At 48.0% G+C, this 17147-nt stretch overlaps 1 protein-coding gene across 3 annotated transcripts in view; it reads right to left on the bottom strand.

Annotated features, from left to right (window-relative positions):
• Positions 1–12558, bottom strand: part of BOD1L1 (biorientation of chromosomes in cell division 1 like 1) — a 49098-nt gene extending 36540 nt beyond the window's left edge. For all 3 annotated transcript variants that reach the window (XM_066386236.1, XM_066386235.1, XM_066386237.1), the window contains exons 1-4: positions 12222–12558; positions 5990–6114; positions 1325–1515; positions 244–858 (exon numbers count right to left, since the gene is read on the bottom strand). In XM_066386236.1, coding sequence (XP_066242333.1) covers positions 244–858; positions 1325–1515; positions 5990–6114; positions 12222–12464 — 1174 coding nt within the window. In that variant the 5' untranslated portion in view covers positions 12465–12558. The remainder of the gene's footprint in view (positions 1–243; positions 859–1324; positions 1516–5989; positions 6115–12221) is intronic.
• Positions 12559–17147: the final 4589 nt, after the last annotated feature.

Genomic DNA, 17147 nt, shown 5'->3' on the forward strand with positions numbered 1-17147 from the left:
GCCATAAATCCTGAGTTACATCACAAGGCTCAGAGCTCCTCTGTTCCTTTCCGATGTGAATTCATACACACTAGCATAGAGAATACACAAATGTTTATTGCTCATCTTTTAGCAAAGGGGAGGTAAGTTCTCCAGCTTCTGAAATGGAAGAACCAAATCTATTAAAATTGGAAGGCAAATCTGCTACCCCCCAGCGGACACCCTTAGTTCTTTCAAGGGCCGTAGATTTTTGCAAGTGTTTACCTTCTTTCGTCCCGTCCGTGGCTTTAGCTCTATTACTGTTCTTTTCCGAAGGAACTCTCGTGCCCTCCGACTCTTTATCCTTCGCTTGCTTTTCATCTTTGGCCTTTTGTGTATCTTCACCCCTTTTTGAGTGATCAAATTTCTTTTCAGTCTTTTCCTTCTTTTCTTTCTTTCTTTCCCCTTTTTCGTTGCTGTCTGGTTTCTTTTCACCTTTGTCTGTTGGTTTAGTTTTCTGGTCACTGCTTTCCTGTTGAACATCTTTATTCAGCAGAACTGAACTATTGCTCTCCTTTGTGTGGTTTTTAATGTCTTCCACTGGACAAGAAGCGTCACTGAGCTCGTCCGCCTTGGGGCCCGTCTCCTGCGCCTCCCCCGTGGAGTCAGGGGCCGCCCTGTCCCTCTCAGCCATGTCCTCGGGAACTCTCTCTTTCTCGGCGCCGGCGTCCGTGCTCGGCTGCGACGGGAGTCTCCTGGACACCCGCTCACTGGCCTTGGCGTTGGACGCTTCCGTCGAAGCCCTGGCGGCGGTGGCTTCTTGGTTGAGAGAAGTTATGGTTTCCAAGATCAACATGGCATCATTGGCAACATTAGCACTGGGCCCAGGAGTGGGCACACCTGTGAGGGAAAGGTAAGCTGTAGAATAAATTTGCAGAAGGTAAACCCCCAGGGTTGAGTCAAGGCCACTGGCCACCATCATCCTCTCATGAGGCACACGCTGAGCGGCGCACACTGAGCCCTTAGACTTCCAGGCCCCAGGACCAGCCTCGGCACGCCCCGGTTCTCGGCTCCTCTAACACGGCAGCTTAAGAGAGGCAACACCGAGAACAGCCTCGTTCCCAGAAAAGCAGCATCTTCTCTAATGATTTAAATTATTCTCACTGTTGAAACATACATCATAAAAATGCCTATTTTATGTTAAGGCAAAAAAGTATTATGCCTGTTGAGGAATTTGGTGATATTTGAAATAATATAATTTTACTCCTGCGGCCAAGTAGAGAAAAGCTTCAGAAAACCAAACGCCCTCACTTGAGCCTCAGCTCAAGAGGGAGCGCGGTGGCTGGCCCTAACGGAAAGGCGTCACCTTGCGTCACGACAGAGGGGTCCGGCTTCTCCTCGTCGGGGGCCGCGCTGCCGCACGCCTCCTCCCTGTGATTCAGCGTGGCCAGAAACTCGTGCACAGCCTTCTCCACCTGCGGCCGGAACGTGTGGTTGATCTTTGGGTCCACAACCTGAGAGATGATGCGGTCAATCCCAGACTCCAACATTCCTGATCTGAAACACAGAGTCATTCACAGAAAGGTTAGAATATATATATAATTTTATGTTATTTGCACTAATTACTTTTAGGTCAAACTTATCTCACCAACTTTGACTCTTCCCAACCCATTTATCAGGGCAGAGAAAGAACAGGTGCTGAAAAATGAGCTTTCTCACTCTCCCGACATTTACACATACCTCAGTGCAAAGTCTCTCAACCCCGCACCCCTGCGTCACAAGAGCTTCCACTAAAGCAGACAAAACAGAACAAAACCCCCTGCAAACTAGACACAGGAAACATCTAGGGCCCGGGCTGACAGGCTGCCTGTCTCACCCTGCCCCTGGTGCTCAGGGCACAGCAACACTAAACCTGAGTTCTGGGTATAAAATATATCATGGACTCTGCACCTTTATTTTTAAACAAACAAACAAAAAATGAAAGCCTTTTACAAATATTAGTCTCCAGGAAAACTGAGAAATACACACAAAGTATAATTTTATCAAACTGACAAAAATAAAACTTAAGATTTCTGGCTTTCTTTTTATTATCTTCTTGCTATAACAAAAACCTGGATAATTTATTCATTCAACAATTATGTTACGAATGTCTCCTAAGTTAACAAGCACCATGCTGGCAACTGAGCTGCTACAAATCAGGCCTGGTCCCTGGTCTAGTGAGAAGACTGACATAAACAATTCAAATACAAGATGACAGGCCCTGGGACACACCACATACCGCAGGGGCAGAGTGGAACAGGCAAGTGTTAGATATATGAGATAACTGACTCTTGGTTTCTCCAGAAGAGAAGAAAGAGCTTAAAGAAATGTCAGATAAGGAAATAGAGGAGCAGACAGGGCAGCCGAGTTCAAACGCGCAGATACTCACAAGGAGCTGCGAGCAAACTAAGAAGATGTGAATCTGATTTAAGAAACACACTTGGCCCTGGCTGGTTGGTTCAGTGGTAGAGCATCGGCCCAGCGTGTGGAAGTCCCGGGTTCAATCCCAGTCAGGGCACACAGGAAAAGTGCCCATCTGCTTCTCCACCCTTCCCCCTCTCCTCTCTCTCTTTCTCTCTCTCTCTCTCTCTTTCCTCCTCCTTCAGCCAAGGTTCCATTGGGGCAAAGTTGGCCCTGGGTGCTGAGGATGGCTCCATGGCCTCTGCCTCAGGCGCTAGAATGGCTCCCGCTGCAGTGGAACAACACCCTGGATGGGCAGAGCATCGCTCCCTGGGGGGCGTGTTGGGTGGATCCTGGTCGGGCTTATGCGGGAGTTCTGCCTCCCCGCTTCTCACGTAGGAAAAATACAAAAAGAAAAGAAAAGAAACATACTTAAACTTGTTTCTTCCTAAAGAAAGAGCTTGAGAAGCTCCCTGGATAGTGTAGAAGAGCAGAGTACGGGTCCCTCCCAGCTTCCCGGCCTCAGGCTCTCTGCAGAGAATGGGTGAGGAGTTTCCCCTTATATTTAAATGCTATTTTTGAGTGCAGCTCTGTCCAGACTGAAAGATGAACTTCATTTCATTTCATGAGGCAGCTTGCAGCCGTGTGTTATACTACAGTGCTACGTATGTAGGCCACAAAGAAAAATGAGTCAAATCTGCTCAAAGTAGGTAACCTGCTTTTTGAAATTCTAAGATTAAAAAAAAAAAAAAAAAAGCAAATCCAGCAAACATTGCTACATTGTAGAGGTGTCTTTAAAGTGTAGCAGGTGGGAAAGAAACAAGAACAAGCAATCGCAACCTTTAAACTTTAAAATGTTTAGATTTAAGGCACCAAGTATAAGGGCATAAAATAAAAAATCAAAGCTGCCCACCCAAGATGACTGCTTCAGCCTCTGCCTGTGTTCTGCCCCCAGTCTCCTCAGTCCACTCTCAAGTGGTCGGCTCTGATCATAAACAAAGCTGGAGGCCAGCGCTGAGGCCCCCGCCACTCTCGGGGGGCCCGCTCCAGTGAGGCATGGCCACGGACAGCTGCCTCGCTAGAGAGAAGCTACACTCTGGGTCAAGGACAGCTGGGTCCATAGCTGGTGGAAAGTATTACCTTGTCTTTCGTTTAAATCCCTTTTAGCCCATTCGGTTAGGATATCTCTGAGCTGCCTGACCAGGCAGTGGCGCAGTGGATAGTGTCAAACTGGGCCGCGGAGGGACCAGATTCGAAACCCCAAGGTCACCGGCTTGAGTGTGGGGTCACTCGCTCTGCTGTGCCCCCCCCCCCCGCCGTCAAAGCACATATGAGAAAGCAATTAATGAACAACTAAGATGCCACAAAGAAGGACTGATGCTTCTCATCTCTCTCTCTCATCTCTCTCCCTTTCTGTCTGTCTGTCCCTATCTGTCCCTCTCTGTACCTGTCACACACACACACACACACACACACACACACACACACAAAGATATCTTTGAGCTAGCTAGCATTTTAAAATTCGGTTGTACAAAGGGATACATAGGTAAAATAAGATTTTCCCTGTATTGAGTCTGCAGATTAGTTATTAAGTTGAACCATTCAAAATTGCTGATATAAGACTATTTTTGTCCTACAATGTGGCAAACTGTAGGTGATTCAACACAACAGTCAACTGTGTGTGTCTCTCAAAGACAATGTACAAAATACTCGTTGCAATTGTATTCACGGGGGCCAGTACATCCCTATACCATTAATTAGACCCAACGAAATACTTCTTTTTAAAGGAAGCTTTAAAATGTCATTATCAGTAACACAAACTTTACTAATAGAATTTAAGTAAGAGACTAGTTCATTCAAAATAAATAACATAGCTAGAAGAAAGTTTGGGCGTGTCCCAGGAAGAGCACTGACTGGCTTATCCAGGAGCCGCCTGCTCCCGTCACCTACAGGCGGAGCGCTCCAGCACGCACCTGCCAGTCCCAAGAACCCCTGGCTGACACTCACAGCCAGCCCTCACCTCGCCCGGATGCTGAGAACACACGTCTCACACGGGTCCAGCAGGCATTCTAAGTGCCTGGTTTTAACATGGGCATCGCTGAGCTTAGTTCCCGTAAAAGAACGGAATCAATGGCTGCTCCCTGCTGGCAGGTGCTGGATGCTAAGGAGTAGATGCCATTGCAGGAGACTGTCCCTCACTTAAGTCTCTCTACACAAGGAAAGAGAATGCAAACATGCGCTTACAGCAATGTACTCAGCTGTGAAAGCGAGGCCGCCAGGCAATCAGCAAGGCTCTGCGGAGTGTGGGAGTGACAGCAGGTCGGCTGCCCCCCCCCAGCCCACCCACCCACCCGCCATCTTGGTGACTGTTCTCCTAAACGCCAGCAAATGAGTCAACTTCCAGGCCCGTCAACCCAACAGGCCCCGCCCAGTCTCTGCTTGTCCAGGAAAGACTGACTCCCAGCCTACAGGGATGACTGTGCAGCCCTCTAATGGGACCTTCTGATGTCACCTGAACTCTTTACAGGTTCCCCCAACATCCTGTAAAATGTAGACAACCAAGTCATTGTTAGATCTCCGTCTTTCCTTCTTCACAGGGAGACGGTGTGAGCCCCCGCCCGGTTCTCGCATTACTTGGGCTCAATGGGTCTTTGAGCCGGACTGTGGCGCTGGCTGTGTAGGGCTTCCTGTGTAGGGCCAGCACTCAAGGTTCCCAGGGGACAGAGGGAATTCAGAGGTGGCAGGCTGAAAACCGATCTGTTTCACGGTTTTAAAGCCACACTTCAATCAGAAGGATGTGCTTGGAGGTAAATATTTGTCCAGGCAGGAGGAGTAAGTAGGTAGGTGCTCCTTAGATAACTTGTCACCTTTGCTGGGGGCTGACGCAGGGATAGAAGGCCGAGTCGTCTTGTCCTGGCAAATATTTATACTTAAGAACAAGATGATATTGTAATAATATTGTCTTTCTGCTTTGGGGGGAATAAATATGATATTTTGATTTCTCTAAACATTTCAGCTCTTCTTTTTCTCTTTATTTTATGATGTTCATCGGGAAATGGTCTTAGCAGGTCCAAATGCACCTTTCTCCCTTTATTTTTGGCAACATCATCAGTAAAGAGCGGTTAAACTCACAACAAAATGCAAGAGACAAAACAAGGGGCAGGCTGGGAGAGAAGACAGAAGCCAAAGCCTCGAAAGCCAGGGGAAATTAATTTAATTTCAGTGGCTTTATATGTACAAATAAAAGACCTTTCAGCGGGCTTTATTTGTAAAATAATGGAGCCCTCTCTATTAGGGCCAAGACAATGGCTGTGAATGAAAACTGTATAGGCTAGCCTGGCATTCGCCATCTGCTCACAGTATGCCTGCACTGACATTGCCTTCCTTCAGCGGTTCCAAAGGAGAAGTCAGACTGCTACAATTTACAGGGAAATGTGAAGTGATTAGAGCCTTTATAAAAACCACACTGCATCACAACCCAAAGCAGCCAAACTGCACAAATGATCAGGAGGCGAACACACTTGGGCAGCACGTTCCTGGGGCGTCGGCTGTGAGTTCTCCAGCCCTCGGAACTCGGGATTCCCAGACTTACTTGAGCACTTGCTGTCGGATACTGTTTCTCAGCTGGTTCTTGTTGAGGTGGGGGCTCCATGTATGAGTTGCCAAGTGGTTCGCAACAAAGTTGTCAACACGCTGCCTCAGATTCTGATAAGCAGGCTAGAAAGAAAAGAAAAAAGACAAATGTTGAACATCTCCAATGGTATACAATAACAACATTGACAACTCCCGGTCTTGAGTATCTTTAAGTGTCCAAATTTCTTAGATTAGTGTATCAACATGGCAACATGGCAACAAAGTTTTGCAGCTTATGCTTGGAGAGATAAGAAGTACAAAGAAGAAAGACATACCAGTCATTTGTAGACAAGAAAAAAAGAAAATAGACACCTTCAGTGTTACTGTGATGACAGGGAGCAAAGGAAGGGAGGAGGAGGAGGAGGAGGAGGAGGAGGAGGAGGAGGAGGAGGAGGAGGAGGAGGAGGAGGAGGAGGAGGAAGCCTGTGCTGAGAAGGTGGCATTTGAGCTGGGCCTTCAAGGTTGACAGTGCAGCTGGAAATCGAAGACCACCTTGCAGGTACAGCCAACAATACAAGCGAAGAGCAAGTGGACGAGAAAATGCAGGGATGGGAGCATTTGTCCCACCAACTGTTAAGTCCAATTTGGTTGAAAAAGAGAACGCAGAGCAGTGAGGCTGGAGACATGGCCCGGGACGGGACGGGACCAGGAGGAGCTGGGTACCTGATTAGAAGTGTGGAGTGTGTGTGTGTGTGTGTGTGGGGGGGGGGGGCGTGGCAAGCCACGGCACATACGAGCAGAGCAGAGGGATACGGGATGGCTGAGCTTTCTGATGATTAATCCTCCCACAGTGAAAGATTAATAGACACAACATATACTTAGGAAAGTATGCAATTAATTGGTGATAGGTCTGTACTGGGGTGGTAGAAATGGGTTGCAAGGCATGGATCCAAGAGAAGTTATGGAGGGCCAAGCACAGGAACTAGGCGTTACATTTGATGTTCGGCAGTGGGTCTCAACTGGGAATGGTTACCCCCATCCCTACCCCAGGGGACACTTGGCAATGTCTGAAGACAAATGCGGGGAGCTGCTACTGGCATCTGCGGGTTGAAGCAGGAGTGCTGCTGAACATCTTACAGTGCACAGGGGAACCCCCCACAGCAAAGAACCTTTCAGCCAAAAAGGTCAACACTGCTGAGGCTGACAACCAACCCCTGACGTAAGGAAAGCAGAAGAGAGAACACACATCATGTCTCTACTGAAAAGGCCACTGCCTAGAAAGCATGTCTAGCCACTCAAGCAGGACTGCACACACCGTTCCTAGCTGTCCCCCACCACTCATCTTCCTAGGGCCTCCTTAGGCAGATGGCTTTGAGTGTCTCCAGATGATTTTACACAAGGGTGCAAGCTCACCTTCTGCTATCTGCTCCCCCGCCCTCTGAAGCTTCTGCTCCAGCCCAGAGTTCTCCTGTCCTTGCTCTTCTGTGCCGACATTCCCGCTACTTGTCCGTTTGGCAAGCTGCTCGCCCCCCGAGCACGCCCGAATCTGTGCAGTCATCCTGACTCGCAAGGCGGCTCATGTGGCCCTTCTCTGTGTCTCTCCCGTCTTCCACACACACTATCCTCTCCACAGTTCTTGCACTGCATTGTATTTTGGGGAGGGGGGATATTTATTTCCCCACTGAAGCATAAGCCTGTTCCTTCCACGCGCTCCCTTAATCTCTGTTTGCAGGAAGCTCACCACACTGCTTAGCAGATAAGACCTAAAACACAGTTGCTGGATGAGATGACTGGGTAGCCATCGCCAACAGGGATGATGAAGTTTCCAGCCCTTGGTGATGCCCTGGTGTACCTTCCACTTTCTAGACTTTTGCTAATTCTTGTTTTCAAACCTACAAGAAACAGCCTCATGATCACTACTCATGTTCTTCTCCATTTACCCAAAATTCATGTGAACTAAAACTAATCCTTTCTCTCAGGGATTTTCAGCAAAACTGTAAAATAGAATTCTATTTGCCAGTATCCCCAAAGCTCAGAAATATTAGGCTAAAAACATCGCAGATGCAAGGGGCTGGGCGAGGAGGGTGGAGAGATTGAGCAAGAAAGGGACAAAAATCCCCCCCAAAACTCAGGACATTGGCAAGTGAGGTGATGGGGGGGGTGGGAGAAGGTATAGAGGTGACAAATGGTGCCAGACGAAGGCTTGACCGGGGTGGGTGAACACAGTACAGCCTACAGACGTGTTGTAGAACTGGGCACCTGAAACCTGCAGAGTTATGCTAACCAGTCTCACCCAGTAAATTTAATTTAAAAAATTGAAATATCACAAATGCATTCAGCACTCTAGTCACCCACAGCAAGCTCCAAGCTGAACTGTAACAGGTCATCTTCCTTGTTTTCCATTCTCCTTTCAGGAAAACACCTGGTGACTTTCACTGGAAGAACAAGGACTCCTGCATTCTTCTGGAAATCTTTCTCTCTCTCCTTTCTTTTCCAGTGCTGTCTGGTCCAAAGCCTTGGAATCATTCTTGATTCGCTCCTTCTCTCCCACCGCAAATCCAAAACCATTAGCAAATTCTGTCAGCATGAACATCACAGCACATCCCGAGCTGACCACTTCCCGCATGAGCTGGTCCGCTGCATTCTCATCTCCTGTCCGGGTTACAGTAACCCACCTCTCTGCATCTGCCCCTGCCCACCTGAAGTCTCTTTTCCACATGGCGGCTAGTGCAAATCTTTTAAAATTAGGGCAACCATGTAATTTACTGCCCAAACCAGACCACGACCGAGCGTGAAGGGGACACTTCGTAATGACACATGGCCAACCCATTTCTAAACTGGAAGTCAGAGTATGTCCTTCTTACACAGAACACCTGCCAGTGGCTTCCCAGCCCAGGGAAAAGGCAAACTCTCACAACGGCCAAGGCCAGCCAGAGCGGGAAGACGGGGAGGGGCGCTGGGCCCCAGTGCCTGTCACCATCTCTGCAGTTTCTGCCCGAGGCTCTCTGCACTTGCTGTGGCCTCCACCTGAAAGACCCCGTCCCAGATGGTGCACAGCGCCTTCAGAAGGGGCTCAAGTCGGTTCTTATCTGAAATCTTCCCTGAACTCACTCACAACAGTTCAGTCCTTTCCAGATACATGTTTCCTTATTTCTTCCGTAGGCCCTGTCACCCATCAGTTAGTGTCTGTCTGTCTCTGCTGCGACGGAAGCTCCACACAGCAGGGACATTTTCTATAAATATTTTATTTATTGATTTCAGAGAGAGGAGAAAGAGAAGGGGGGAGGCTGGAGAGTGGGAAGCATCAAGTCATAGTTGTTGCTTCTCATATATATGTGCTTTGACCAGGCAAGCCTGGGGTTTGGAACCAGTGACCTCAGCGTTCCAGGTTGACGCTTTATCCACTGAGCCACCACAGGTCAGGTCAGCAGGGACTTTTTGTTCATTGCTATATCCCTGGTATCTAAAACAGTGCCTGGTACATCGTACCAGGGTGAATAAACTGATGTATTTTTGTCTTTGATATTCCTTTAGAATCTAAAGGGTAAAAAGACAATAATCACAGTGACCAGGAGTCATTTATACCTGAGAAAGTATCTAAAAATTGGCCTTTGTGACCTGGGGAAGAGAGACGCTATATTTACTTGTCTGGCAAGCTCCTTGCCTGGGGCAGAATGATGGACCAGTGGACCTTCCCTCCTCTCACTCTCCAGCTACTCATCAGAGCAAAGGGGTCGGAATGGCTTTGTAACCTCTTAGCTTACTCGAGGGATCTGGGAACTGGAAGTCTGCAACAGAGGAGTCTCAGCATCAGTTGGATGCTGGGATTGCCCAAAGTTTCAAGTCTTTGGGTGGGAGGGCTGATTTGGTCTGCTATTCTCAGATCTCAGACCCCAGGAGAGTTTAGGGGCTCTATGATCCTCTGCAGGGGCAGCAGACTCTCGAACTTCTTATCTTGCTTTGAACACACTAGGCTGGATGATAGGGTTGCTCTCAGAGAACATCTGGTAGGTATCAAATGCCTCGATGCTTAACTGTGCATGTGACCGACAATTCAGTTAACCGCTACAACGCTATATACCATATTACTACAGACCAGAGTTTGGCAAAGTCAGTCTTTAGGGTTCAATGATCAAAAGCACCATACCACAGGTAGTCTAAGAGTTCTGAACAGATGAGAGACCCAAGGATTCCATTACTGATGCTCCTTTGTATGAATAGGGAATCTTATTTCTCCTTTGGCCCCCTTGCCACATTGATAGGAATGTTAAAACCATATAAAGAAAACTTTGACATTTGTATGTTTTTTGAGACTTTCAAACTTACTATTTTTGAGAGGGAGAGAGAGAACCCAAGACCATACTCTGTTGGGAGGGGGCATCATTTCCGTTCTATTCTTTTCTAGCATCAAACATTCAAACAGGGACCTTATTCTGTGGTCCTTGAAACTACACTTTAGATTAAGCCTCAGGAAATCTCCAATAGGGAGCCATTTCTGAATTGTAAAAATAGCATTTTAATATGCATATGTGCATTTTTCTTGAGAGAAGGTCCTTGCTTTCATTTGACTGTCTAAGAAACTGTGCTTCCCTCCAAGAAAGGTTTTTAAGACCTCCCTTTGAGAGGCCCTGCCAGCAAAATTATAGACACAGAGCAATCACACTTATGGGGATAGGGTGAAGAGAAAGATCAGTTTTATATAGGGGACCCCCCACCAGTTTATTTAAATTTTCAATTTACATACACAACGCCACAGAGCTGTAGGTTTCTGTGAACAGAAAAGTGAAATCTCTACTTGCAGGATACAAATAACCAGCTTTATCAGGATAACATTTATCTGGCCATGTCTATCTAATCTTCTCCCCTTAAAAAAAAAAAAAAAAAGAGGCAATAGGCATTATATTTTAAAAGGTGGCTGTGCCTATTCCGTAAAACAAAGTGAGAAGATTTCCCGCAGATAAACACCCCAAGTAAATGGAATTCTCGGTGGTGCAGCAACTCCAATGCCCTTGAAAAATCACATCGTATTCTGGCCTACATGGTGGGTCTGAGATCTTATTAAGGGTTGTCCCGAAGGTTTTCCCAGAGGACAAAGCAGAACTGCGAGCAGTTCACTTTCAAAGGTTGGTGACAACGTCGCAGGGGAAAATTGGTGGACACTGCAAATACCCATTTCTGAAAGAAATGGGCTCCTGAGAACAGCTCAACATGCTATGAGCAAACTTCACCCAATCAAAACTAGTCTTTGGACCCAACGAGATCTAAGCCAAAACCAAAGTCCCCTCTCCCCCTCCAAACAAAACAAAACCCAAAAAAGCAACAACTTTCCAATTGTTTCCAACTGAAGCTTCCTGCCTCGCTTGCTTCCAGAATTCCAGACTCGCTCGGCTTTCCATCGACCTCATTAAGATTGCTCCTCCTTGGTGTCCTCCGCTCGTGCTTGGCGGAACCAGGTGCGATTACTGGGTTCCTGCTAATACCCCTTTCACTCTGACATTTGGTACTAAGTCCCTCCCCCTTTGCAGCACCTAAGTCTTTTTGTACAGGGGAGCCCTTGGCAGACTTCCCCTCTCCTCCTAACTCTCTCGAGCTCTTCTTTCCAGCCCTCCTTCCATTTTATTATCTGCTGTCACCTGTCCTTCCATTCCCCACTGAATGGCTCGGTTCTTCCTCGCCCCAACACCTGCCCCTCCGCCCTGAACCCCCTTCTCACTTTGAAGAAGTGACTTGACCTAAGTTATCTAAATAAATCAGCCCCTGGTCCCGACCTCCCCAACCCACTCCGTCGCTGTCCAGCTCTATCTACCTCCTTATCTTTGCACACCAGCCCCCGGCCCGCCCGCCCCGCCAAGCCAGCAATGCATACTCCGAACAATTGGACTCGATTACCCCTTCACTTCTCCAAAGGACAACGACCTGGCCCTTCTCGCCCAGAAGTCTTCAAGATAAGAGCACTGGATACAAAATAAACCGCGAAAAAAATAAACAACCAACCAGAGGTGAAAGCACCGGTGTTTCCGAACGCGTCTGCAAAGAACAACGCCAGTCTTGCTCGCGGGAGTATTCCCGGCGCCCGAGCAGCCCGGTAGGCGCTCGGCACCTGTCGGGTCGAACCCGGGAGCCCACAGGTGAATGAATGGGCGCCCGCGCCGGCAGGAAGCCGGCAGGAAGCCGGCGCACGCACGCGGGAGACCGGCCGACACGGCGGCCCGGGGGCGCCCCCCTGCCCCGCACACCCGCGCGCCCCTAACCTTAGTGTCCACGTCGGCCAGGCAGTCCCTGCGGAACTGGTCAAAGAGCCCCTGGCTCTTGAGGTGGTTCACGATCATGGCCACGAGCTGCGGGTCGCCCGCGCCGGCCCCCGCGCCGCCCGCCCCGCCTGCGCCCGAGCCAGCCCCGGGGCCGGGCGGCGGCGGCGGCGGCTGCGGCTGCGGCTGCGGCGGGGGAGGCGGCGGCGCAGGAGGCGGAGGCTGCGGCTGCGGGTTGGTGGCCATGGCGGGCGGGCGCTCCCGGGAGGCGGCTGTTGCAGCGGTCCCGCCGCCTGAGGAAGGCCAACGGGATGTTGTTACGGAACCAGCGGATCCAGAGCAACCCCGGAAGTGAAAGGGAACCGGGGGAAGGGAGGAAAAAACTGTGACAATAGCAAAGAAGGTCTGGCGACGGAAGCCGCAAGGGGCCAGTTCCGGGCGCCGTCTGCGCAGGCGCGCTCGCGAGGTTGTTGGGCGGTGTGCCGGGCGGCGGCGAGAAGTGGGGCGGGAGCCAGGAGCCGGAATCCACGGCGGGCCGGCGTTCGAGCTCCGTTACTCTGAGGGTTCGACACCGACTGGGCGCCTGCCCGGAACTGCCCGTTGCTGTCGGTGGCAGTTAGGTCTGACGCTTTGGCTCCTGCAAACAGGGAAACGGAATGGAACTGCTTATTCTAAACTCTCCAACCCCCCCCCCCCCTTGTTCTTTTGATCAAGCCCAGTTTTCCTGCAAGGAGGTGGTAGATCCAGGGGCCTCCTGTCTCGTCCCCACCCCATCATCCCCGTTTTCCGAGGGCCCATCCCTTGTCACTCCCAGTGTGCCAGCCGGCTGGCTAGACCCGAGCCCTCCAGCGCCGTTTTCCTGCGGGCGAAGGCGAAGCCACAGGCTGTTAGTGAAAGGGTTTGCTTTTAATTACAGTGATCATAGCGGGTCACAGTGATCTTGGCGTCCGGAGCTCTTACAGGCATTAGCTCATTCATCCTTTGCAGCGACAAAGTAGGAAGCTGAGGCCCAGAGCGATGCACTACCTTGTGGAAGGTTACATAGAAAGCAAATAGCCTGATTCTGGACTGTTGTCTTTAAAATATTAGTACACGATCAAAGCAAAAACAAATATTACCGACTTTCAAAAGTATAAGTAGAATGTAAAATTTATTGGAAAATGCATCTTGGTGAAGTGAACATCATTGCTTTTTAAAATTCATACGTCTGTGGATGAATACGCCAATGTTAGATCGACAAGGGTTGTGCATCAATTTATTCCTAGTTTTTATCGCTGTATGTTTTCATAAACCTGTTCATATAAACAGGTACTGGACCTGCGGATGGAGTTTTAGCGTAGCAATGTCTCTCAATTTTTTATTTCCAAAAACTGGATTTGATGAGCTGTGAGCTGACTATTCAATTGGGCCCTCCAATTTCGTTTAAAGAAAAGAATTGAGCCCTGCCTGGGTAGCTCAGTTGGTTAGAGCATTCTCCCAATCTACCAAGTTTGTGAGTTGGATTCCTGCTCAGGGCACATACAAGAATCAACCAATGACCTAGTAAATAAGTGGAACAACAAATTGTTTCTTTCAAAAAAGAAAAGCAAAGAATTGAAAACCCACCTGACTGGCCAAAGCATTTGTTTACCTAGTCCTTATTCTTTTATTTTGTTTGTTTTTGTTTTCTCAGTTTCTGGGGAATAGACAGGCTTTTTACCAAGACAGCAAATGGTTTTGGAGTAGACCCCTCTTCCCCCCAATGAGCTGTATTGTATTTAACCTGATATATTCAAACTTTGGGGGAAATCTAAACTTTTTTTTATTTTCATGAAGTTTTAGATAAAATGGTGTGGTTGTTGTTGGGTGGTTCAATTTTGTTTTTGCCAAAACTTTTCAGCTAACGCTGCACAGCTCATTCAGGGTGAAACTGTCAAGTATGCAATGTTTGTCATCTAACCCAATTAATGGAGCCTGTTTTCATCATCAAACTAGCCAAATTGTATTTACTTTCCCGCAGAAACAGTTTGACTTAATTGCTTCAATTCCAATAACACGTCATGCATCTTGAGGGGAATAATGAAGACTGCAGAGAGACAGTCATGCGGTGAATCTTAAAAGATTTATTATGAGAAGCAATCAAGATTAAAAGGGTGGGAGATGTAATTATTTTATCCATTTTCAAAATTAGTTATGAAAACAGGATGAGATTATGACATGTTTCCCTTTACCTAATTACCAACAATGCAATATATGTTGCTAAATGTGTATGCTACTTATTAAGTGTGTAGTATGATGAAAACATAGTCTTTTTTTCCAGATATGTAGCTGTATCAGATTTATTTAGATTTTTTGAAATTGCTAAGTGAGAATAACCCATAAAAATTCAGCAAGACTCCACAAGTTTAATTAGGCATAATAATCAAACTTTTAAAAAACAATGAAACAATAAGGTTATTTGCTGCTAAAAATGAATTGGCTCAGGGGCTAGCAAATAATTTTATGCCTCTGAACAGCATATAGGAAACCTTAAGTATTTTTTAAATTGTAATAAGGCAAGAATTGATTATAATGTAAATAGATAATTCCCAACTGATTTTATAAAATGTATGTTAACTGCCTTATTGAAGAACACACTGAATAAGTTTTTTTAAAAAAGCCCATAATATGTGTATCATGAGTTTAAGTTACACTGGATACACAGGTAGCCTTAGAAAATATTTTAGGTACATTGAAAAGAATCAGGGTCTCTGGCCTGTGCTGCTTGGGCTGTTCCAAGGTGCTTTTCTTCCCAAGGCAGGTCCTACGAATGAGTATTTTGAATACTGGGGTGGGGGGGGGGGTGGTTAGCATATATTGAAATATATTTTTTAAAAGGTTTAAATAGTCATCATTTTCTACCAGTGACATCTTTGCTTTGTTCCCCCCTCTGTTTCTTTAGAAAGAGTAATATCATATTTGACAATAGACAATAGTGAAGGTACGAAAGAGGTGAGGTCTTCAAAACCAATGACCCCCTCTATGTATATCTGATTTGAGAACACCCTAACAAGATCCAGTATCTTCCCGAGCATGACTGAGCTCTTATTTCCTAAGTCTGATGGTCAGGTGACAGTTAAACACACTTGACAAACATTTTTGGGAATAAGGGAACAAAGGTATGGGTACTTTGTGGTAGCCAGCTGTATGTATCCTGGAGCGCGGGACTCCGCCCAGCCCAGGATCTGAGTCCTGAGATTTCTTCCGTTTTCTCCAGTCCAGCCTGCCCTGCCGGCCGCCCACCCCTCTCCAATCCCAGCCCTGTTCCCTGGGGCTAGTCCAGTGAGAGTCAAACATTGGTTTACAATATGATGTTCTCCTAACCCCGGGAAGCCCATCTGCTTATTTGGCTGTTGTTTGTGTCTTTTCTCTCACATCCCCCCAACGGTCTCACTGCAAATCATGCTCTCCCCTGAACCTTTCATAATCAAGAAGATGATGACTATCATTTCCTAAATGGCTCTTCACCAGCCCAAAGCCCAGTTGATACTTTTTTTTTTCTTTTCTGAAGTTGGAAACGGGGAGGCAGTCAGACAGACTCCCGCATGCGCCCGACAGGGATCCACCCTGCACGCCCACCAGGGGGCAATGCTCCGCCCATCTGGGGCGTTGCCCTATTGCGACCAGAGCCATTCTAGCGCCTGAGGCCCAGGCCACAGAGCCATCCTCAGTGCCCGGGGCAACTTTGCCCCAATGGAGCCTTGGCTGTGGGAGTGGAAGAGAGAGAGACAGAGCGGAAGGAGAGGGGGAGGAGTGGAGAAGCAGATGGGTGCCTCTCCTGTGTGCCCTGGCCGGGAATCAAACCCAGGACTTCCACACGCCAGGCCGACGCTCTACCACTGAGCCAACCGGCCAGGGCCCAGTTGAAACTTTTGAAGTTCACTTTTTCCATAATAACAGAACACATTCTTGGATGGGGTTCAACCCATCAATAGTTTCTATAAGAAGGGGAATGAGCGAAAAAGATGTACTATTTGCCTTTGCAAGGCACACTCCATGGTCTCCACTATTCCTTATTACTATTGCAGAATAAAACAGCTGAGAAACGTAGAGATGGTGGTTGGGCTGAGCATTATGCAGTCTTTATGTGGGAAGGGGGACTGCTTTTATCCCTGCAAGAACTTGAAAGAATGGTCACTCCTTCTGGAGTCAGGACATGGAGAGAAGGGTGGCATGGGTTAATGGTGGACAGGGTGAGGGCTGTTTCTGTAACACCTGGCAGACACTGGGAACCCCCTCATTCCCTGCCAGTCGGAGTGCCCAGGAGTAGAGTGCTTTAGGAAATGGTGGTTGCATGAGCGTGTGTTACCTGGAGATGCTGTGGACTTTAAAAGTGTCGGTGAGTCCTAGCTGGTGGAGAATGGAGGATGGATTGGGGATGCCAAGAGACTAGTAATGGCAACAGAGAACCAGGGTGGGGTTTCATAAGCCCCTTGGATAGTGGAGCAGGAGCTCCAGCGGAGGGGAAAATTCATGACATGCGGAGGGGATGGGGGGAGGGAGGCTTTCTGGTGAAGAGGGACATATTAATTCCCGTAGTTACTCATACTTTATGTAATGAGGGAGTCCTGTGTGGGTCATAGGAATGTTTGTCCTTAGCAAGGGGGCATCCCTGAAAGGCGTCCCTCACACACATTGGTGTCTTCCCACAATGCCAGGTTCCTTAGGGGAGAGCTCCCCAATGAACCAATAGAGTCACTCCCAGGCACGAAAAGGGGAGCTTGGGTGCTAGAAGTCGGCAGAGCTAGCATCTGGCAGGAAGTGCTGGTCACATAGCCACACCCTTTGGGCTTAGTTTCCAGTCTATGGCTACTTTCGCTGCAGGACTAAAGCTGAGACAAACTGTATGACTTGCAAAGCTGACAGTATTTACCATGTGGCCCTTCATAGAAAACATTTGCCAACCCTGGA

Source organism: Saccopteryx leptura, chromosome 5 (assembly GCF_036850995.1).
Source record: "Saccopteryx leptura isolate mSacLep1 chromosome 5, mSacLep1_pri_phased_curated, whole genome shotgun sequence".
Taxonomy (NCBI): domain Eukaryota; kingdom Metazoa; phylum Chordata; class Mammalia; order Chiroptera; family Emballonuridae; genus Saccopteryx; species Saccopteryx leptura.